General features: G+C 40.9%; 1 protein-coding gene across 4 annotated transcripts in view; it reads right to left on the bottom strand.

Moving 5' to 3' along the window:
• CMTM8 (CKLF like MARVEL transmembrane domain containing 8) overlaps positions 1–22,989 on the bottom strand; it is a 47,642-nt gene extending 24,653 nt beyond the window's left edge. The window contains exons 1-2 of one of the 4 annotated variants that reach the window (XM_071560205.1): positions 22,858–22,989; positions 12,488–12,678 (exon numbers count right to left, since the gene is read on the bottom strand). In XM_071560205.1, the coding sequence (XP_071416306.1) occupies positions 12,488–12,678; positions 22,858–22,873 (207 nt within the window). In that variant the 5' untranslated portion in view covers positions 22,874–22,989. Of the gene's footprint in view, positions 1–10,770; positions 11,064–12,487; positions 12,679–18,647; positions 18,687–22,648; positions 22,687–22,857 lie in introns of those variants that run through there. The other 3 variants (XM_071560204.1, XM_071560203.1, XM_071560206.1) reach the window with 3 other exon arrangements.
• Positions 22,990–25,221: the final 2,232 nt, after the last annotated feature.

The following is a 25,221-nucleotide window of genomic DNA, read 5'->3' as shown; positions in this document are numbered from 1 at the left end:
AATGTCAAGTTCTTTGTACAAGTGTCTGGTCACGTTTCATGATTGCCAAAGTCTGGAAGGAAATCCCCAGTCTGAACAAAATGTTTGGAAACCTTATTCTCCTGGCTAAGATTCCTAACATTTTTGCTGAGAAGTTAAACAGGGAAAATTCTTTAAATATATCAAATGAAACAATGAAATTGTACCCCGTGACATAAAAAGCTGTTTATTGTATCATGGCAACTTTTGCCATTCAATAATAGTACCATAGGCCTGTGCCATATGTTCAAGATTAGTTTTATGCATCTTCACATGGATGTTCATATTCCAAACAGAAAACACACCACGAGAGGAGCCATCTCTTCAAGTAGGTCATAAATTTAAAAGGCCACGTGCAAGAGGAAAGTAAAGTCCCAGTAATGCAAGAATGTACTCAAAAGAGTAAAATAAGGATTGTGGTTTTCAAAAAATACATATAGTAGTTTCCCCAACGACTACTGTCTTTCTGTCCAGTATGTATTTTATTTGGCATCCAAGCTCATTCCTATGCATTAGGAGAAATAAAAAGAACACTAATAATATATCCATTTATCCTCTGTATATCTTGGTAACAGCACAGGGAAGGAGAAATATTTTCACTTTGGAAGGTCAACTGGCAATCCACAAAAATTGTTGCTACTGTATTGCACAGTCCAAGGAAAATGGCTTATGCAAAGAGTGAGGCTTCAAAGCATCAATCAGAAATCCTGACAGAGACCCTGCTTTTCCATGCATCCTGAATAGATTGAAGAGTTTTTCAGCATTTTTCTAAAATTTTTTCATTGAGGGCGTCACCAGATCGAGGTAGGTCTCACAAAACCCAGTTCTGTCCAACCTGCTTTATGCCTGTGGCTGAGCTTTATGTTTTAAAAAAACATCTTCCAGAAATGCAAGAATCAAACACGTCACAATACTCACCAACAACCTCCTATTGTATCACTATCAGTATTTCTAATACTGTTCCAAAAAAATTTTTTTGGTGGTTTTGTCCATCTACGTCTTCATGAAATTGTTAAAGATGGATGCTTCATACTGAGCAGAGCCTGTTCTTTCAGTTGCCTCACGCCTCCTCACTTAACACTGCATTTTGACAAATTCTTATCGTACGAGCTGAGTTGAATCTTCTGTTGTTGATTTTCTCTGTCAAGTCTGAAGAGGAGTAGACTGGATGACAATCATGCAAAGCAGGCCTTGGGCAAGTTACCCTGAGCTGCTGGGCAAGAAGGCCTGAAGGAACAGGGGGCAGGGACAAGGAAGGGGAATGGCAGAAAACAAACCCACCACAGAAGAGAGATGGAAAATTAGGACTTGGGACAAAGAGGCAGAAGAATGGACAAAAGAGACACAGACACAAACACGTTGAAATACTTGCAGTTAAGTATGAAACCCTGCTGGAAATGAGTTCTTCACACATCTTAATTCTCTCATTAGTTAGGTACACATTATGGTAGAGTCTGTAAATATGTGACCACATACTTTCTCCTCCACACACTTTCTCCTTCTCCATGCCACCACCTGCATGCAGCAACAGAAGGGAGAGTCTCCTCAGAACTAATGCCTCCCCCTATTTTGCTTTCTCCTTGTTTATTCATGTGGCCTGCAGAGATGAATTCAGAGCTTTGTATCTGCTCGGCCTCTTTAAAATCATTGCAGTGTCTGAATTATCTCTCAGGTCAAGTCATAAACTGCTGAACACGTCTCAGTGAGATAAAGTAGTATGGTGTTCCAATTTTACAGACAGTGCACTAAAATCAAGGTCAAAAACCAATTCTTGCCAAATTTCACTGGAAAACTCTTCCCAGAGCACTAAATATGGCACTGCCTTTTGTTTCTGGAATATAGCTCCTACTGACTTTCAGCCATACTGCAAACAATCTATTCCTTTACATTTCAGACCCAAAGATGGGAATTCAGAAAACAAGGAGTAAAATTGAACACAAAAAAATGTGAGGCTTACTTGCCTTATCTAGGATCTCAGAGGAATACTGTGGTGCAAGCAGAAGATAAAAATCAAATTTTCCAAGGAAGCAATTAGCCAGGAGACCATCCTTTCTGTTTGAATAATCCCCTTCCTTACTCACAACATGACTTCCTCCAATGCTGTATGCACAATAACCCAATCACTCCCAGAAAAACTGTTCTGTGCAATGACCATGACAGAAGTCTCTTGACAAAAATAACATGATCACGCAGGTTTTGACTGGATTCCATTGTCTGCACACAATTCAATACCAAACCAACAATGCCAGGGTGAATATAATTCTGGTGTTTTTTAATTTCCAAGACCTTCAGCTGTAAGAAAGTTTTTTAATGGTTTTGTACATGCCTATACCCACTCAAGCTCTATGAAACAGCAAATGAGGTTACTGGTAGCCAGGTACATCAGTTTAAAAATTAAACTACAACCTAATCAATGCAAACGCTGCCATTTTTCAATGTTTGGGGTTTTTTTCCCCACTAAGGAAGGATTGAGTAATACCACCATCCTCCCCACAGTTGTGCCCTGAGCCTGTAAAGAACAACTGCGCATGGATTTATGCTTTCTGATCTACAGCATGAGTAACAAACATCCACCACAGGTTCACCCTCTCCTCACCTGATCCTTGTCAGTCTGCCCTACCATGGCTGTCTGCAACACCCTGTCTCCGTTTTTATGTTTCACACATGGTTTCTCACACTTCTCTCAAAACTGCAGTGTCACATTCAAGTACTGCCTGCCATAGGAGCTGCAGTCTTGGGAATAGCATTCTTGTTGAATGCACAGAACATATGCCAAAATATATATTAAAGGACCCTGTCACGTAATCACTATACACACACATGGAAAAAAAAAAGTAGAAGGGAGCCTGTTAGTGGCTTTATAACTTCCAGGCTAAATAAATGGATCTGTGCAAAATGGTGTCACCTTGAATATATTTAAATCTAGGCCTGGACATAGCAACCACATTTAAACATGATACAAACCAGTCCTGGTTTTGTGCATGAAGCAGAGGTTCCTGACAGATTTCCTTTCAAGCTGTGGACATTAGGCCACCAGCTAAACACAAGAAGCAATTACCAGAGTATGATCAGAGTGTTTGCTTTCCCCTCATGGACTCTTTCCAGGGTCCTACGTAGGTTTTTTTCCATATATTTATCCTTCATAACTAGTTTACAATATATCTAGAGACTGACACCTTACTGATGAAGATGATGCTTACTTAGTTCATCTCAGTTCTAATTTTAGTGCATTTCATATCAGACCAGAAGGATTGCAGTTGTCCAGAACAAACTGCTGGGGCAGCATGCCTCTAATGACACCAATTTGTTGAAACTGGTTTTGTGGTTGCATCAGTATCATCTGCACACTCATACCTTGCAACACGGGTCAGTGCAAACACTCAGTATTGTGCTCTAACTTGGCAAAAGTGCAGTCAACCAAGACTGATCCAAGCCTGTGCAGTGATCTGGCACAGCTTGGATATAGTATAAATGCAGGTAGAACAAAGAACTTGGTCTCTTGAAGTTCATTACCATAAGCTAAAAACCAAACTTTCCTTGGACAGAACCCAGCTCCTACTGGAAGCAGTGGTTTGATTCTCTTCTTAGTTCCTCCTTCACTGGAGTCTTACCAGTCTTATACCTGATCTGGTCCTTTCAGAAGCAGGTGAATCAGTGCCAGCAGCTTCCATGGGAACTGGTTCAGGCCACTTGAAGAGAACTACCTTGCCAAAGGTCTGATAGATGCTAAAATCCATTTGCTATTTGACCCTAGAGAAGAGGGCTAGGTCTTCTCTGCAAGGATACACTTTCTGTTCTTTTACTGGAATTGAAAGAACAAGTGCAGAAATATCACATGTTACAAGATGTACTTTATCCAAAATAAAAATGAAGGTAAAACCCTGTATATATAGATATAAATGTACATGTGTATGCGCGCATGCGTGTGTGTGAGCACATATATATATGTGTATACATATATATATAGATATATGTGTGTGTGTGTGTGTGTGTGTGTATATATATATATGACCATCAAAAACTAAATATAGGGTACTGTTACTCCCAGGAGGGAACAGGAAAGAACAGCAGGCTGAGTGAGAAAGCATTCAGCAAACAAGAACAACTCGTTTACACTTTACATCCTGAAGGGTTCAGAGTCCCCAAGAGAAATTTTTCATGGTTTTGAGAATTCAATTTTTAAGAACTCTTGAGCCACTGCTGCTCTAACCCTTCCTCTTGCTGCTGCACAGTTGGTTGAGAACACAGCATGGAACACACACATCAGCAGGCTCCCCAGGTACACAGGAGTGTTCCCAGCATCCTAGGGCAGGGAGGAAAAGCATCTGCTTGCTGTAGAAGGAGCATTTTATTAATAGACTCAGGAACCTGGGGGCCATTTATGATTTCGCAAGAATCCTGTGTGATCCACAGTCATTTTCTGTCTGTATCCTTTCCCCAGTCACATTCTTACCACACTGCCAGCAAATATACCACTTCATCATACATCACACAGGAAACAAGTTTTTTTAAGGCAGACACACAGTACTTTAAGATCCTCTAATCTGAGGTCTTAAGAGTGTGTAATAAATCATTCCAAAAAGAAAGCAGGAATCCCAGTGTGGAAAGAGGAAAAAAAAGAATATAACACTATGGGAGAAAAAACCAAACCAATCCAAATAACAAATGAACAATCACAAAGAAAAGGGACACAGACAAATCCAGGATTTTAATTCATTTTAGGGCAAAACTCAGCATCAAGTATCTCCATTATTTGCATATCTGGGAATATCACTGCCTTCACAACACTTACCCAGAGGGTATGGGACTCCAGGGGCATATCTGGAAAAAGGCAGTTTTTGGGGATGCAGTCCCAGTCTCTTTGCAACTATGTCACCGACCTTTGTCCTCAGATCATGATGGTTTTAGCCTCAGCATTTATCCTCCTGACACACACCCAGACACAGCCTCATGCTAAAGCTAACCACCTAGGAAGATCCACCTATTCCATTAGGATTAACAGGAGGGCTGCACATTTCACCATCATGAAGAAACAGGCTACTGAAGCCCAGGAAAATATTTTAAAATTAGCTCCATGTGCATAAGAAATTTTGTAGGCAAAAAAAAAAAGGAAATAAAAAAAAGAAATTAAAAAGAATTGTTTTCTAGAGTTTGGGAGGGGTGAGGGAGAACGATTTTTATTATATTCACTATCCACCTGAGAACAAAGTTAATGTTTAAGTATGACTTTAAAGCATTCTTCCCATGAAGAGATAATGACATTTCATACGTATTGTACCTTAACCTTGACGTCTTGAGAATATTTTGCATTTTTGACCTTTTGTAAAATATCTGCATTCAGTTTAAGAGGCATTTTCACCCTCCTACCACGTCAGCCCTAAGACTGTTTCTATCATCACTTGGAACACTTTCCAAAGGTTCTGTTTCCTTGTGCCTCTCAAACCGGAGGCACAAGTTCTCTCTTCCCAAGCAAACACCCTGATCTTGTCCAGGAAACCAAAGACCTTTAAGGTAACAGAACATTAGATAACTATATGATCCTAGAGAAAGACGGAAATCATATAGGTGTATATTCACCATACTAAGGACAGTTACACTGAGGATTAGCAGCAGAACAACAGCACCTAAAAAGGGCAGAATTGAAACCTGACCTCATTGAGAGTTTTGTCTGACCAAGAGGAAACGAGAAAGCTGAGACTTAAATTGTATGTTTCCTTATTCATGCACAGGAAGATGAAGCTACTGGATGAAATGACTGACTGGTATAGGATCTGGGTTTTTCCACTCAGTAATTCAAAGTGAAAAATTTTAAGATCATGCTTGTATGTGCCTCCTCTAGGCAAAGCACTTGTTCACCATGTTAGAAGGTGCCTTGGTGTTGTCAATTACCTGCAAGCAGAGACACTGTAACTGGAATAAAAATTGCATTATAAGAAGAAAAAAAGAAAAAATGTCTACTGTTCCTGAAAGAAGAGAAAGCCCTGCTGCTACTCAGGTGAGAAAAGGGCCTTTATGGAACTACTTCTGTGTTTCTGAGGGCTATTCCAACAACTGGGGGTGAGAGTGAAGGATAGGATCTATACAAACTTTGACCTGCAGTCAGAGAGGGCATGCAACTAAATGCAAGGAGAGCTTTAAGCACAATTTTTGTCTTTTAACTTTTACACAGTAGATGCTCCCACTGCATTACTTCTGTTTTTCTTAACATTTATATGATTTTATTGCTAACTTAATTCAAAATTCCAATATCTGTAGGTGATTCTCATGCATCTCAGGAAAAAAAAAAGGGAGGAAGCATGTTCAGTTGTTCTGGTTTTGGTAACCTCAGTATCTTCAATCTGACATAACTTTCAATATCTCTTTAATATTCTGAGGCTTACCACTATACTAGAATAAATAAATTCAACAAGACTTCCTTTATGAATTAAACAAAGGTGTTGCATTTGAAGAATAATGAAACAATGATCAAAATTATTTTTATTGTCCAGAAACAAATTTGAACTGCAATTTTATGCGGTGCTAATGAAGTAAATAACCTCCTATCAGTCTTCTACTTCCAGTACCTATCTTATTCTGGGCATGTCACTCGAATAATCTGCATGGAATAGCATAAAGAAATCCAACTATAATTACAATTTACTAAAATTGACACCATCACAAGATCTCACTCACACAACTTTCCAAACTTTTCAGTGATGAAAGTATTTGTTATTGTCAAGGTCAAATAGCCATCACACACCTTAAAATTAATAGTGCAAGTTTTATGAGACTGCATCTAGCAACTCACTGGTGAAGCAACCATCTGAAGGAATCAATGTTATCATGCTAGAAAGTAAATATTTTTTATAACTACATCCATAGTAACCGCAAAACTCTTCACCTCCCCAAAGTGATCCATAATCCTTGACTTGAGAAGCTGATTTAAAGTTCTGAGAAGATATCACTAGCCATCATTTATCTTGGCCTTAAAAGTCTGAGGAAGATAAACATAGTTTTTCTGGGTCATTATGGTACAGAAAAGAAACATTCAAGAAGACACTTCTGGAAATCGCTATACTTGTTTCCTTTGAAAGGATAAATCCTCTGGGGGGGAGGTTGTTGGGGTGTTACATTGTAGGAATAAGTATCCATTAAGCTAAATCACACATTTTTACTGCAGTGTCAACTCAAGTGACTGACAACACATTTAAAGACTTTCTGTAACACCACTTTTGTCTTACACATTACTTTATACCAACAGCTCTCAACGTGCCTTACAAAGACTTGTATCCATATTCTATAAATGGATAAGACATTCAGAGAAGTTAGAGAGATGCAGATGAATAAATTTTCAGTAGTCACTGGATAGCCAAGGCCAGTGAATCTAAGTTTCCAGAGTCAGAAGCCCCTGCCTTGTCCATCAAGCATCACTACTTCTGTATATAAGTGTTTTGGACAAGCCCTCATGCACCCAAGTTGCGTTTTTATGTCAGTTCCCAAAGGCCTCTCTCAGAAATCCAGTGGCATTTTCTATTTCACTCTTTGCACTGAAATAAAATGACCCTGGGTCTTTCCCAGCAAGTGGCAGGAAACCTTGCACCTGCTCTGATCATGGAGGCAGACGCAGAAGTCAATGGAGACCTGTCAGCACCAGGCAATTTAGCCCACACTGCAGGCTGCACCTCTGTGCTCACTCACACTGCGATGTGCAGCGCCAGACAAGCAGCATTAGAGAATTGAGCCGAACTAGGTTTGGGTACATGACTATTACTGCTCAATATGCACAGTCAACCTCATCCCAGATTTATGCTGCTCTAAAGCAGCTACATAAAGGACAGATAATACCTGAGCCATCATAAAAGTTGTCTTTATAAAGCTAACTCATTTTGAACAAATTGGAAACAGCAGACTGAGTAAATAGTAGACCAGTGTTTTGCAGCATTATAAAGAATCTCTGTCTAGGAGCTGTTAAGGTGAGTTTACTGTGCCATTAAACCACAGTCTCAGTGCAAGTGTAGGCTGGTTACAAGCACACGTGGAAATCCATGCAGCAGTTAACTCATCTTCATAGCACCCAAATTAGGGAATTAGAAGCAAAACCTGGTCAAAGTCCTTCATTTAAGGGACTGAAAGATTTCATCTATATGGTAACTTTCAGCTTTTCCATTTTCTTTGGTCAAAGAATAACACAAATTTGCCCTCTGCCTACACAGAGAAAAGAGTTCCAGTCTCAGAGCCAGGAGACTAAAAGACTGCACTCCTCTTGATGCATGCACATTGCTGACTGACAGTGGCAAAAATCAAATATTTACACAGCCCCACAGCACATACTCCGAACATTCAGCACTGTTGTTTAACACCCTGAGCTTAGCTTTGACATGGTATCCTAATGAACATGGGGTCTGGCAGAGGAGTAGCTGCAATGATAACAGGTATTACTAAAACCAGTCCTCTTTCCAACACATGGCTTGGTCTCATTTGCAGATTTGTAAATACTTAGCAGAAGGACCATGCTGTGAGCTGAGGGATCAGTACTGAGGGTCAGAAATATCCTGAAGGCCCAATCTATGCCAACAAGCCACAACAATCCAAACAGGGAGACTTAGGGTACATAACTCCATTACTGCTGAATATGCACAGCCAATTTTGAAATAGAGATCTTGTGTAATGCTCTGTTAAAGTACATTTTCTGACAGAAAAAAAAAGAACATAGAGAACTGGTGGAAAACATTTGACCATAAAACGAATGCCAAACATATACATACACAAATACACATAAACTCACTAACTGATTTTAATAACTGGGTTTTTTCCAGTAGTTCCATATCAGAGTATTCATTAATGTTTTTCTTTTCTTTTCATTTCACAGAAGAACAGCTACAATAGCTTCTTTAAAATAAGTGGAGTTAAGAACCAGAAATATTTTTCCAAAGGCACTATTTATCAATACTCTACTTCTGAAGGATATACCTTACTGCTTTCAACTTTGCATTAGAATGGTCCTCCATTCTCTGAAATACATAATCACAAACCACTAAAAGTTAATCTACATTTAGAAACTTCTGTTACCTTCTTTGAGGGCTGGAACTGACCACCTTCACAGTGGTCAGACACAACTCTACACTGGCTTCCAAACCAGGTAGTGTTGATTCTTTTGAAGTTGGTAAATATGTTCTCAAGTACTTATGAAACTTAAATCAAAGCTGACTCTAAATGTCAATGAGCTCAAGCATCTCATTATGGTGGCTGAAAGAATAATGTTATAATTCTTTCAGGAATTAGGAATGGCTCACAGGAAACAAAATTTCCCTAAAAACACATCATCACTGTTTAGAAAGGTAAGCTGCACAACAAAACCTGTCAACACAAACTAGAAAGCAATTTTTCCAACAAAGAATAAGCAAGAACCTGTCCATGCCCTCTGGCCATGTACCTCAATGTGAGTGCAGCTCATTCAATATTTGCAGCCAGGATAAATACATGACATTCCAGCAGGGCTTGGGAAAAGCCTTGGGCACTTCTCTAACAATCTACAGTGGGATCACTCTTCAGATAAAGTACAGGAAAGGTTCATAACTGTTGTAATTGCTAATTGAAAAGGAGTGGAAAAGAAAGTAGCTGTTCTTTCAGACTTGTTTATTCACAGATCTATCACAACTTTGACAGTGAAGCATCTCCTCTATTTCACAATCAAAACAAGCCTGCAATCACCTATCTACCAGACTGACGGAGGTCCCAACGACAAGGTACCAGCTGGTAGCAGGCTCTGACTTCACAGCCTAACCACTATTTGCCCACACAGCAAGCTGGCATCTCAATGTGCATCCTCTCTCCAATGGCATTGTTCCTGCCAGAGGTCTTACACTGCACATCAGCCTGAAGCTTTGCTTGGTTATTTTAACTTTGAAGTCAGCAAAACCAACAGCCATTCCACTGCTCTGGTGAAGCACAGTGTTTTCAAGCCTTGAAAATTAATGTGGTCAGATAACTTAATCCTTCCAACACCAACACAGCAGAAACATCACACAGGAAACGAAAAATGTTAGTTGAGGCAACCAGCCCTTTAAGACCCTTAATTATTAATAGTGTAGATGAGTAGAATTGAATACATTATTTTTAGGAGGAGACACTGAGTATCTGTTGCTTAACACACTGAGGGCACACAGGCCTGCAGAGGGATCCCAGCATTGTGCTGTTCACCACCCACCACTAAGGCAAGTGACTGAACCCTGCACTGCCTGGCCCTCTGCACACCCAGTTACACCTTACGGAGAAGTATCAGGAAAACATAAAGCCACTACCCTACGCAAAAGATGGTAGTTCGTCTCCTGCTCTGCACAGGTGTATCTAACCACCAAGAGCATACGAAAATTGTTTTTATTGATCTAGAAAAGGAAGATAAGTTGTCTAATTAACTCTCACATCATGATTATGTGTACGCTATAAAATGCGATGCATACACAACCAATGTGACTACAGAAAAGTCTGCAAAAATCAGTCAAAACTCATCGTTCTCTGGCGGGAGGCGATGACACCGCAGTTGTGGGAGAGCGAACAGACCGCGTGTGCCCTGTGTTACTTTTCCATTTGTCGATAGTTTCCAGGCGGGAGGTTTCGTGCCCTCTTGCTTCCTTCCACAGGCTCGTCCTTCCCCAGCGCTTCACCTGCGGGCACGGCCGTTCCGCACCCGCAGCGGGTGATGCTAGAGGGGGCACACCACAATTCCACGCCATGGCCACGCCGCGCCCCCCGCCCCGGCCCGGGGTCACTCACGATCTCGACCACCATGAGGAGCCCGGGCACGGTGCGCAGGAACTCCCTGTCGTAGGCGAGGGTGCTGGAGCTGGCCGACAGGTTGGCGGTGAAGGAGCTGCTGGTGGTGGTGACCGTGTGCGAGCGCGGGCGTGGCGGCTGCTCCTGGGGCGGCGCGGGCGGCTCCATGGCGGGCTCGGCGGGGCTGCCCCGCGCCTGGCCCGGGCGGGAAAGGCACCGCCGCTCGCCGCTTTGTGCGGCCCCAGAGCCGCTTCGGGCAGCCCCCGCCTCGGCGCCGCGTGGGAGGAGGAGGGTGCTCGGCGCTCGGCCCCGGGCGGGGAGGCGGGTCCGCTGCGGTGCCGCCCGCCCAGGACACCGCCCAGCCCTCCCGCCGCTGCCCCGGGGCGGACCCCAGGGCTGGGGAATGCACTCAGCGCGGGTCCCCTCTTCAAATCATCTCCGGACCTCCAGTCTTTCATGCACTTGGGATCCCGCCTGCTTGCAGCGCAGCCGAGGAGCCGAGCTGTGCCACCCGTGCTCTATGGCACAGCCTCAGGGGTGAGCACGGCGTGGGGGTCCAGCCTCTGCCACCTGCCGTCGCCGCCCCTCCAGACTGACCCTCAGCCCCACGGGCAGCAAACGTGGGTGCTGCGGGCTGTTGTCCCCACTGGCTTCCATCGGTCATCGCTGGGAAAGGAACCACCACGAAGTGCCGCGGGCAGGGAGCAAGAGTGTAGGAGATAACGCAGCTCTCTCAGAGCTGGAAATGGGCATTCTGCTGGGTGCTGCCAAATAACGAAGAGGCTGCACAATGCAAAAGACTTTTTAACAGCCACGAAAGTCACTGAAAATGTAAAGGATGAGGTCATTATTGGTCTATTACCTGACACTGTTGAGCTGTTCGTTAACCTATATTTTTGTAGTACTTCTCCAAGCTAGTGTCTTCTTTAAAAAAAACAAACCCAAACATTTCCGAGTGATTTAAGAGCTTCTAGAGGGATCTTCTGTTCCACAAAAAGTATGGGGTTTCAACAACAAGCAAGCAGGTTATAACTGTTTTCAGCATTCAGGAATTCTCATTAGCAAAGGATCTGCAAGTGGCAGCTCAGTAAAAATGAAGTGTTTTCCATATGTGTGGTGGCTATTGTTCTTGAATTGTTTATTGCTGCTCTCCTACTGGATAACAAAGGATGGATTTTGTGGTATTACCTTTCAGCAGGGGAGTGAATCAGCTGGGAAGGGAGGAGGAAGATGGCAGAGTTTCTCCCAGAAATACAGGAAACATGAATTACCCAAAGGTTCTTGTGCATGATTGTGTTTCCACTCACAGTGTGTGTCACAGCACAGGCTCCATGGGCTTCTTGGAATATATGTCTTGGCTCAGGCTCTGTGCAGTCTCCACATGCTCATAGGCACTGGGGACTTTTTTATTTAAGATGGTAGAAGAAATGTGGCAGAGTTTTGCAAATATCAACTGCAGGTCATCAGGACGAGATGACAGACACTCAGCGTGATTATAGATTGTATGTGTTTTTTGGTGAGGAGAAAAAAAAAGACCACTACCAAAGTACACACACAAACCATTTAACAAACTTCTCAATCATGATCAAAGAATTTTACACTTTCTTGTAAACCCAGAATTTTTTTGTGAAGTTACCTGCATTTCTGTGTTGGTTGTGTTCCTATTTTATCCTCTTCTCTTAAATAAGAGTTGAGATTTTCAAGGAACAGAACATACCTGTGCACTGGTCTGCTTAGAGGCTTGCTTCAACTGGCTTGCAAGTAAAAAGTGCTTTATCTGATTGTTCAGCACTGCCAAACTTCCAATGTCAGAGCTGCTCTGCCATGCCCCCATTGCTGTTTGTGAGGATCCATTGTAACAGCATTGATTTTCTCCTCTGAAAGACTCCTGTCTTTTCAGTTTCCCACCTACAAAATAAGTAAGCAAAAGTGAGTAAATGTGGGGCTAAGGTTCATGCCACTAGCAAAATTAACACTAATTTCAAAATGGTTTGGGTCATTCACATCACTTTCCCTTCGAGAGCTGATTTATTTTACACTAGATGTATATTCTCACCATGTTTTCAGGCTATTTCTCAGTGGTTTCAGTTTTGATGAATACTTCTAAAACTCTATATGTATTTTGCTCCCTAAACTTTTGGAGGTCAGTGTTGTTTTTCTTTCAGCCATCACAATCAGCGCAATAAATTTCATTGCTTTTGGTCTGCATATCTATCGTTTGAGCATCCCAGGTCCTGTGGGGGAAAAAAAATAAAACAAAAACACAGATAGGGAACCATTTGTTTTCTGTTTCAACTATATTAATACAGCGTAAGTTTTCAATGTCTGTTATAGAGTTCTAGTATCACAACTAATTCAACAAGAACTGGAGGGCTACATTTGTGGACAACTTCTCTGAACACTGGCTGCCACTCTGACTTCCCCAGTAGCATATTTTTCTCTGGCAAACATGTTCGAAGAATGAGTTTCACTAAAAACGGGTAAACACTCCAGAAGCTTTTCTATATCTGATACTCCTGGAAGCAAATTTCAGTCTTTAACTTGACAACATAATACTTGACATTTTGAATGTTAATTGCGAAGCTCTGATTTTTTTGTTTTTCATCCTTGTGCTGAAGGCTAGAACTGAAAAGCCTACAGGGACCAGCTGAGCCTAGCTAGATTTTTTTACATGTAGATAGCATCAGAAACAAAATAATTGAATGCTGCTGCTTGAACAATCAACCTTTTATTGCAGAACTACCAAGAGAGAATAAAGTGGCCCATTTTCTGTATTTTAAGTTAACCTTTTAAAGGAAGGATTCGTGAGGCTTTTAAACACCAGTCAAGATTGTAACTTCTTGTTTGTCAACTGTTACAATGAAGTAAACTCTGATTAGGAAAAAATATGTAATTTGGTGAAGTCTTTCAATGTAAATATTTTAGTGAAGGCAAAGTACCTGATACAAGTTTCAGGTTTCTCAGTAAAGGGTTTATTCCTGAACGTCTCAATATCTAATTAACATGTTCTTCCATTTAAGCTGGTTTTGTTCTCAAATCCTGATGTATCAACATTTTTGACATTACTCATCGAGTTCTCTAGAACTACGTTTTTAACAACAATCTGGCCAGTGGAAGCGCTAATTAAAGTAGACTCACAGGCCCAAGGAGTGGAGCTGACTGGAATTTCCTGAACTGTTTTTCTGGTTTTGAAATACAGCTTCCCTTCCCCCCTCCCAAATCCTAGAATTTCTCAAATGTCAAAGTTATTCAGACTTTTTTTTTAGATAAGTAAAACACTTTAACATATAAAAGATTGAGATTTTTCACTGGTTATCAGCAGATTTCAGTCAAAACCAAAAAATTGCTGCATTTAAGCCACCTAGAAGTGATCTAAGAAAGCTGAGGGAACTTATTCTGCAGAGGGCAAGAAAGGAATTGTACTTTCCGCAGGACCCAGGTCATACATAAGGAACGGGGATTCATGTCGGATGTTCAGGACAAATATTCTCACCTTTGACATCCCACTGTGTAATCTGAGGATAAGATATTTTTAGTTAGCATTAAATCAAGAAATGTTTGGAATATTTCCTAATGGCCATTCAAAACTGAACAAGTATAGGCTTTGAGTTACAAATGCATTTAAGTAAATAACTAATAACATATATTACTGTTTAGCAGCTTATGACCATATGGAAAAGCTGATTTATACTCACCCAAACCAGAAATACTTGATTTGTACTTTGGTAGTGACATGTGCCATAGGCATGCCTAATACTCAATCAAGGCAAATGTCTCTGTGTATGAACTGGTATTTTGCAAAGTAAAGATGGTTGTCATGATTGAGATACTTGGATACCCTAATGCTACTGCAACAGAGGGAATAGAGGAGCTGCCTGTATTTTCACAATGGCTATTATTCAGGAAATCTATAGATTTGTACATGAGATTACTGAACACAAGGTTTGTTTGGTTTTGCAGCTTGGCCACCCCAAAGTTAATGGGCATAAAATCAATACCAATTGAAACTGCAGTCCAAGTAATGACAGTGCATGGGATTTGATCACCAGATGCATGTTACTACCTCAAGGCTTTAAAAAGCAGGATTTAGCTGTTTATGTTCTGTACTCCTCACAAATGTTTCTTTCTTTACTTGAATTATATGTAAAAAGTCTTAACTGTAGACACACAGTCACTTCACCTGCCAAAAAGCTTTCTTAGAACGCACACTGCCATACAGATAATTAACTCCAGGCTGTGAACAGCAATATAGTGACTTTAAGACTTTTTTCCCCCCAGTTTTGAAAGCCATTATCATGACACTAAGTAAACTGCTTGATGATAGAGGCTGTGCTAAGAAAAGAAATCACAAAATACATAAGCAGTGTATTTTCTGTGCATTAGCCTTTCACCAGTTGTTTTCTGCTCTGGGAATCTAAATATCCCTCCCAGCCCTGAAACACAACTATGCTGAAGAAAAACTGCTTTCTTCATCCAGAGATGATTTGCACTTAGAACATTGTCCCTGCACACTGAACACATATTCTTAACTTCAGGGCAGAGAGCACATCTAATCAAATTAAAAAGAGTTTGTAGTGCCAAGTGTGAAGTCTATGTACAAATCTTCTCAGAATGGAAGTTGTGGTTCTCATACTTTGGGGCCAGGGACCTCCGTTGTGTCATGCACCTGCCAGAGCCTGCCCATATTGTTTTCACAGGCTGCTTCTCAGCTGCCCTTGGCTCTGCTGTCCTGCTCTTCAGCGAGCCTAAGAGCGCAGCTCCGAGCAGAGCTGCTGGCCGTGCCTTCTCACACCTGCAAATCAGGAGCCACCTGGATACTCAGGAGTGGCTGGTGTCGTGTCACGTGAGGAAGGAGCTCATTCTGCCCTTGAGCATGTCCAGGCAGGCTGTCCCTGAGGTTCCCTAATAAATACTTTCATTAGGGTCAGCAGCCCACCACGGAGCTTTAGATATTACTGTGGTACAAACACGAGTGATTACATATGTGAGAATATAAACATTTCCACTGAAGACGTGTATGTTTCTACTCCTTAAGGGTGGTGTTTGACTGTTTATGTAAATCACAGCAGGTAATGTTTATACAGTACCCAAACCCAGTGCAAAACAGCTGGAGGAAAATATCCCTTCAACAACAGTTAATGCTATATTTGTTTTTAAATAGCTAATGAAAGACTACAATTTCACTGTGGTTTCATCACAGCACCATCCATGTTTAAGGAGAGAGTTTACATCACCTCAGCTCTCTTGCAGGCTTAAAAAAAATAAGAGAGGTATCTCACTTTGCTGTGCTTGGTATAATTTAAAGTGTGCCTTATATTATGCTAAATTATGAGCAGGTAACTTGAGTTTGCTGTGTGCATATATACACAGAGAGAAGACATCCAGTGCCTGGCAGGCAAAACCCTAACCAGATGCTATGGCTGGAAGCTGAAGTTGGACAAACTCTGACTGAAAATAAAGCATCTTTGTTGTTTGGTGTTTTTTTAACCTTTTTTATAATACAGCATAATTAGTTATTTGAATGATTTATTAAGTAAAACAGTAGACTCTCCATCATTTTAAATCCAGAATTCAAAGCTATAGTTTTGCTTAAAATATACCCTTTACTAAACTCACATTGACAAATTTTGTGGTCTTTGTTATACAGAATCACAGAATATGCTGAGTTGGAGGGGACTAACAAGGATCATCCAGTCCAACCCTTAGCCCTGCACAGGACCATCCCCAAGAGTCACACCACGTGCCTGACAGTATCAACCAAATGCTTCTTGAACTTTGGCAGGTTTGGTGCTGTGACCACTTCCCTCGGGAGCCTGTTCCAGTTCCCAACCACCCTTTGGGGGAAGAACCTTTTTCTAATGTTCAACCCAAACCTTCCCTGACACAGCTTTGGGCCATTCACTTGGGTCCTGTCACTGGTCACCACAGAGAAGAGATCAGTGCCTGCCCCTCCTCTTTCCCTCATGAGGAAGTTATAGAGTGCAATGAGTTCTCTCCTCAGTCTCCTCTTCTCTAGGCTGAACAGATCAAGTGACCTCATGACCTAAGTGATTTGAGAAACCACAGAAATGAATTCCAATTAATTCCATAAAGTGACAATCTTCTTAACACTCTGGCCACCCAGCTGTACAGTACACATGCAGTACCAATGCCCAACACATGACCTCCTTGTCCTGACATGGAAGCAGAATAAAGGATCTCACGAATCTTGCTATGCCTGACCCATGGCTGGGTAATGACAGTGCTGTACAGGGACAATCAATTTTATGTGGGTGGGCTGCAAGGTTTAAGGGTGGAAAAATCCTCATCCAGAGAAAGGGAAAAAGACAATGGGCTGAATGCAGGATCTGCTGAGAAAGGCAGCAGATGACTGGGACGAGGTGCCAAACTGCACATGCTCTGTCATAGGGGGCTAAATTGCAGGAAAAGGGAACTGGGAGCCTGGCAGGGCACTGACCTAAGTCTTGGGGGACACAAGAGTAGAAGGAGAGGGTAGAGAAATGCAGGCAGATGTTTTACTGCTGTTCATCCTGGTTCGGCACAGCCATTCTCTTAGTAAGGAATAAGGACAGTTGACATCTATCCATTAACAGAAGGAGAGGAAAATGTTAACAGAGGACCACAGTATACCATGTAATGGTCTGACATTGGTATTTTCAAATCAGCAGTTTTCCTTTGTAAGTAGACAAGTGCCAAAAGAGTTCTGTGAAACAAAGAACAAAATGACCCCATATTTGTATTTATAGGGCAGTCTTAGCCCTGAAACAAAACTAAAAAATAAATCTCTCTAGCACAAAACAGTCAAGTGAACTCAAAGCAGGACACATGTGGAGGCACCAATGTTTTAGAATATGCAGAATACTTCTCATGACTATAAATCTGGATGCTTTCATAGTATTAGTGTTACAGATATGCAAAGAACCTCTATGCAAAGCTGCTGACACCTGGTAGCTCTTGTGTCAGTGAATGAAAAAACAGGTGCAGGGATACAAGGCATTAGTGTGTTCTCCAGTTCTAGGTTCCCAAAAAACATCTATTGCAAGGGAAGTGGGAGTTTGAAGAAAACAGGAGAGAGAAAATGATGTTTCTTTTATGGCTGCATGTACTTATGGGGAACAGCGTGTGTTGCCTGTTGCCGATCTAGCAAATCCTGTTGGGATTTTTAAATGAATCAGAAAGTCAAATTTTGTTATATTTCTCAATTCACTTATTCTGCTATGAAAATTGCAGGCTTTGGGCTATGTGAGAATGGTGCATGATACAAGACTACAGAATGGTCAGGGGGGTAGATGATGAGCTGCTTTTTGGAGGGATTGGGATTTCCTCAGAACAAAGGCTTACTCCATTTATGCCATGTCTTGAGAAAGCTTATCCTGTCAAGTCATTTATCACCCTGCTAACTAGCTACTGAGCATGGATAATGCTTCTTTCTGAGATCAGTGAGGGAAAAGAAGAAAGGAAGGGTTTCACTGGGGGATTTTAGAAGATTGAGAGAAGAGCTGATAGGAGTTAGGCTATCTAAGCTCTTTGAACCATGAGAAAAACATACCAAGAAGGATTTTACTAACAGCTCGTAGTGCAGCTAAAATACAGTGTTTCTGCTGAGGGCAACCTCATTACCTAAGTATTTAAATTATGTGAATTGCCACAGCCTTGTCGTTTGCAGTATTAGGTTTCAAGTAAGCAGAGGATGCTCTGTGATGGAGGTGGCTCTAATAGCTGAGGGGAATGAAATCCATCAAATCCATCATATATTTGCAAATGTCTGGCTTAATGCTATGAGACAATTATGACATGAGATCTGTAATTACATAGATGCCCCCATATGCCCCACAATAAAAAAACTTTGTTTCCTAAGAACTTTGAGGTTGGCTCACCTTCATGTTCGAGAAAGTTCATGGTCTGTTGGATGTGATGGCTGCAGTGGGGGTATCTGTAAGAGCCATGTACTCCATGTAGATTTTTCTTCTATAATGGTATCCTCAATATATTTTCTTGGCATTTACAAGAATTTGATACATTCTGATAATCTTTCACTTTTGTTGTGTTCACCTGGAATTGACCAGTAAGTTAAATGACTATGAAGGGAGATGAGGACAGGCAGTGTGATAGCCTAATTTTCATCTCCTCAACACATCACAAATTTAAATTATGTATATAAAAAAATACACATACTCACACAGAGAGACATATCTATATAATTAAAAGAATGTCTCATAGATCCAGACATTTATTTAAAAACATATGATCTTACAATAACAGGGTGATTCTCTGAATATGCCAATCAAATAATTACTCTCTTTTCTTCCTCATAAGGATTCAATCAGAGGCCTAGGAAACAAGCTGTATCAGTGTGTGCAAATGAAGGTCATGCATCATATTGTTGTGCTTTAAGGGACGCTATGATTGCTATTTTCAGTAAAGGACTAATTAGGGAGGTCATATTTTTATTATTGTTTCAGCAGGCAGAACAATGAAAAATATTGGAGTTGGCAAGGACATATTTAAACTAGGTACTAGTATGATGGAGTCACAGTTGCTCCAAGGAAGGTTTAGACTAGATATCCACAAAAATTTCTTCACTGAAGGGGTAGTCAGGCATTGGAACAAGCTGCTCAGGGAAGTGGTAGAATCAAATGTTCAAAAAACATGTGAATATGACATTTGGGGACATGGTTTAGTGGTGAATATGGCAGTGCTGGGTTAACAATTGGACTTGATGACCTTAGAGGTTTTTTCCAACCTAAATGATTCTATGATTTCTTGCATACAAGCATCCTACCTGTGCTACAATCCTACCTTTATGGGCTGTCTGAAATCACTAGTGATGATTTCCCTGATGTAATTTACAAGTAAGAGAAAGATGATTAAGGGGATTATATGAATTCATCAATGCTGAAATGTAGTATTTAATAAATTATCTTCATAAACAGCAATGAAAAACGCTGATCCCAGTGTTGGAAATACTCTCAAGGGGTATTTCAAGGTATCTATTTAATCAGAAGGTTAGTTATAGGTTACATCCTCCAGCCTGCAATAATGCTCCCTTGGCTCAGCCCACCCTGATGTGACAGGTTCTGTCTAAAAGAGATCATTTCACACAAATGCTTCTTGTGCTTACACCATCATAGTATTTGATAATTCACAAATCCCATAACCAAGCCCCCTACTTTCTGTTTAGGACTGATTACAGTAGCAATGAAAAATCCCGTGTTGCTGACTTTGTGCAAAGGGAGAACTTGTGTACAAAACAAGTTCTCAGACGGAAGCAACCAGCAAGATTTTCAGTGTACTTGCAGATCAGGAGGTATTTTAGATTAATAAAAACACGTCTGGAGTCAGGAGTGCCTCCGGAGTGTTCTTGCTCAGTTTATTTCATTTAACCTCAACCTTTGGTAACACCATGGCACAACTGCTGGCAGCATTAAAATTATTTGGTTTTAAGATCACATAAAAATCATAATAGTCAGAGTTATGCTTTCCTTGCTGTTACCTGGGGCTCCCACTTCTAGCTCTGAAACTGCAATTGCAAGACAAAAGGAAGATAATTCCCTCAGAATTTCAGGGAGAACCTTTTGAGGAACTTTGCTTTGAGGGCTTATTTCTGACTACTTAGTCAGACCTAATTCTTCTTAGCTTAGCTCTGAGAAAAATAACAAACTGATGAAGAGGCAACCAACACTTGAACTCTCATGATCCCACAGCAAAGTGAGTAAAGTGCATATTTCCTCTGTATAAGCTGTCTAGAATGCATGAACAGCACATTTTTCTCATCTCAGAGTTTTCCATCTCTTGCTTGGAGAAGCAACACATGGGATGGAAGGGGAATTTCAACAGCAATTGTTGTATCTCAATGCATTTTGATAATACCAAGTGTGCTTGTGAAATCTCTCTTCTACTTGAGCAACTGCTAAGTTCTCTGAGGAGACATTTCCCAGGATTTAGTTTAGAAGGGAACATTGCTGCACTAAGATGTTACAGTGAAGTTATGCCTGGTAGAAAATGGGGCCAAAAGGGGCTCCAAACAACCCTCAACAGCTTTGTCTTCACTCCTGTGTTTCAGTCCATGTTCTTGCATTACGACTCTTGCACTGGTTCAAACTGACTTGGGCTCACTCCTTGTGTTCCATCAAGTACAGTACTTTGCATTCTGTTCCCTCTCTTCTCCACACATAGTATATACAAATTACACTTAAAACAATTTATCTGTAGGGTTTGAAGTCTAACCCCATTCCACTCTCTCCTCTCATTTCCAATCTGATTGCTTTCAGAAAGCTAATTGTGCCTACCAGGAAAGACCTCTGCTGCTCTACAGTGCCCAGCATTGTCAAGGAAACCACACTGTATTTTGGAAGAAAAGTCACACCTAGAAATTGTCATACCTGGTAACTGCACATTCCTCTGCCAAATGGTTACAAGCAGCTGAATTACAAGTTCTAGAATATATATGTGGTTAATGTGTAGTCATGGATAAGCTGGAGACAAAATTTCTGAGTGATAAAAAATTACTTCAGTGAGTGTGATAACTAAGTACTCTACACCTAAGTGCAGGATATTACAGCTCTAGAATGGGAACCCATCAGAATCAACAAAAGCAGCTTTTGTGATCATTTCTAGAGACTTGAGGCAGCCTGATCAACCACACCAGGGAACATCATTTGGAAAAAATTGAGCTTTTGCTTTTTTAAAACAGTCAATATCTGAATAAAGATGTAAGTGGCATAAGGATGAAACCCAAGAGAATGCAAGTTTGGAAGATTTTATTCCACTTAGCCTCTCTGCTGTACAACAAACATAAGACAAGGCTAAATGCACATGGCAGTATGCTGAGCCTTTATTTTCCATGTTGGCTAAAGCTCTGGGAGTAATGAAAGGTATTCCTTATCTATAGTAGACTACAGCCTGAAAAAAAATGGAGATAAAAAACCAGGAGGATAAGACTAAACACAGACAAGGCAAGACCAGTCTAAGTGCTACTGCAATCACCACCTAGCTTGAAGCTTGGAGAAAATTATGCCAATGAAGTCCACATTAAGCAAAAAAAAAAAGCTCAGAAACAACAAAACACCCAAAGCATCTGTCACAATCCATTGCAAATCTGCACGGTAAGTGGAAATTAGAAAAATCCCTAAATCGGGTTTAAATACACCACTAAAAACACTCGTACAAAACCTGGGCTTTAATCCAAAGCCAAGGCTGGCTCTGCTCAGCTATCACAGTACAGAGCAGCTTGCTTTGAGCTCACTTTCCTTTTAAGTATTTAGACTTCAAAATCTTGTATCACAATACATGTTGGTTTACCTCTTGATGCAACAATACAGGGAGTAAGTACCACAAAAAAAAGAATAGCATGCTAAAAAAAAAGGCTCACAGACTGAGCAGCTGTGACACAAGTACTTGTGTTTGATGTTTGTGTTTTAAATACTAGTATTTAAAGATGATGTAGCTTAGGAACTCAGCCAGTGCTTGCTAACAGATTTGGCCTGCTTTCCATTTCTCTCCAGCCCTCAAAAAGATAAAAACGTAAGCTAAAAATCCCCAAGGCTGTACTTTCTGAGCCTACCACATGCCTGTGCTCAATAATCATCAAACTGAAAGATGTTCACTAAGTCCTCAAAAACACAAATCATGCAGAAAGAATCTCTAACACTGAGAGCTGAAATGTGCTCCTATGACAATTAAAGGGTTTATAATCAATCTAAATTTGGAGAAAGGGCAAAGCAGTTCAATTAATGTCACTATTATTTTCACCTAAACATGAAATATGCACTATTTTTTACAAACATGACATTTCAGAGCTTCAATGACTGGTAGCATGGATGTGATACTGTTCCCCTAAAATAGTAGCAATGTTTTCAATTATCCCAAGCTGACTTACTGCTATCTGAGACAGCCATGATGGTCTGGAAGAAATCTGTGCATTAGCTTCACAGACAAACAGCTCTAAATGGAAAGACATTACCTAGAACAAAGGAACATCAATCCTCTTTGTGGCATTGCTAAAATCCTCTGCAAAATTCCCAGTCCCGTACAAGGCTTATTTGTGCACACAATCATTCAAAAAAGAAAAGGTAGGTAAGGGCTTACCTGTATAGATGAGCATGTGTGTGCACTTACACACCCCCACCTTCTGATACGAAAATCCTTCTTAAGGTGCACTACTAAACAGCACATACAGGTGCAGATACAGAGGCGAGAGGGAAGCTGGAAGAGACATGAAGAAAAACTATAGGGTGAAAGACACTAAATGACTCATCCAGCTGAGAAAAGGAAACATGCAGTGTAGCAACAACAGGCAGCAGCACTAACTGTATCAGAGGGCAAGGTGAGTTATACTGAGAAGACTTTGGCAGCTATCCTCACTTAAACAATCAAGACTGCTCACACGTCAGAGTAGCACTTTATCATTCACTGATTCCTTCAGCAGGAGTTACAGGAAGAACATACATTTAAAATCAGTAATTCATACTGTTTCTAGTAACTTACAGAAATAATCAATATATGGTTCCCATGTCCCTAAAATTGCCCTTCACTAAATCTAAAACAGATACTGTAGGTAACAGGAAAATATAACAAATAGGTAAAGCCAATTCAGACATGGGGAAACTCTGACAGATACCATTCTGCTGGGCATCACCCTACTGTTCCCTTAAAATCCAGTTCTGCAATTGCTTTCAGTAAGAGCAGAACTAGACTGATAGATCCAGAGTATCTGAATGTCCCTATGCAAAGCATATTAGCAGTGATCTAAAATCAAGTTAGAACAGACTGAGAAGAGAACCAGGTTTCATTCAGCCTGAACATTGAACACCTCTCCTTTCCACATGCTGGGATTGAAGGCAGATAATCTTCTCATCCATTATTCACAATAGAAGTGTTACCTTTGAGTGTTCAGATTTCTATCAGCTCATGACAAATCACAGGAGAAAAATCCATGTGGCCAGGAGACAGGCATAAGATAAGTATTTTACACTTCCTAATAATATAAAGTTCCATGTGTCCCAGGACAACATTTTATTTCAGCATTAACCAGCTGCTGAGAAACCTATGTACTTCATTCACATGACTCTATCCTTACAATGAAGTCCAAGGTGGGAGCATTATAAAGAATCATCAGCACAGGCCACTGGAAATTGACTTCTTGTCTGTCATGTTTCTTGTACAGCCTGGCTGTTATTTGCAGTCAGACATGAAAGACACTCAGCCTGTACCACAGGGATTTAGTGAGAAAACACCACCCCCTCAGAAGAGAACATGAAGCTAAGGAATCCACCCTAATTTCTCTTGTGATACTTTTTACTTTCCCGTTGATTCAGACTAATTAAAATTAAAGCCCTTTTGGAGGGTATGCTTGAGATATCTACATATTTATTCTAGGGGAAATTTAAGTTGGATATCAGAAAAAAATTCTTTCCAGAGAGAGTAATCAGGCATTGGAATGGGCTGCCCAGAGAGGTGGTGGATTCACCATCCCTGGAGATTTTTAAATGCAGATTGGACGTGGCTCTGAGTGCCATGATCTAGTAAATGGACTAGAGTTGGACCAAGGGTTGGACTCGATGATCTCGGAGGTCTTTTCCAACCCAATCAATTCTATGATTCTATGATTTCATGAAAGGACCCAATGGCTGAAACTCTATCCTAAAATTAGGAATAAAATGCATCCAGTTACAGGTTTGCTGGGTAACTACCTTTACTTGTCTCAGTATCCATATGTGTAAATAAGGCATTAGGACATTGCTCTCATTTTATGAAATGCTTTGAGGCTTTCAGGAGACAGTGCATTATTCTGTTCACCACAAACCCATCCTCTTTTTCCAGTATGGTGCCCCACATTAAGTGGCAGACCTTCCTTTCTCTGGTTAAAGTTGTGACACATCCCACCTGTTTCACTGATGTACAAACCGGCAAAACTGAGCAACACGTGGTTATTTCCCAAGGCCTTTGGACTTCAACATACAACAAAAAGAAATGTTGCTGGATACACAATACAGGAACTGAAGAGATGCTGAGAGTTCTCACAGACTGTAGAGCTGAAGTAGTGGCTGTACTAGGAGGGTCCTGTACTAGGTCCTGTACCAGGAGGGTCTTAGATGACAGGCAAGCCAGAGCCATGGGCAGAGGTAATAAGGTGTTGGGCATTTCACAGCAAGCTCCTTCTCTCAGTTCCAGTGGATCTACAACATGTGCATCTGGTGTTCAAATATAACCATCTCCAAATGCAAGGAACACAGTGTAAGACAGGTGCAATCACATAAGTACCTCTGGAACTTCAGAAATAAATGAGAAATAACTGCAGAGAAGGCAGAATCAGTCACTTACTGACCAGTGCCCTCCAGTGGCTCCCACAGCAACTCAAGGAACTGAAGACAAGGACTGGTTTTCAGTGGTCAAAGGCACCATAATTGTATCCCCAAGGGACAGAAAGGAAAAATGCTGACATCTGGATGT

Source organism: Pithys albifrons, chromosome 7, assembly GCF_047495875.1.
Source record: "Pithys albifrons albifrons isolate INPA30051 chromosome 7, PitAlb_v1, whole genome shotgun sequence".
NCBI classification, from domain to species: Eukaryota; Metazoa; Chordata; class Aves; order Passeriformes; family Thamnophilidae; genus Pithys; species Pithys albifrons.
This window is presented reverse-complemented; position numbering and strand designations above follow the sequence as displayed.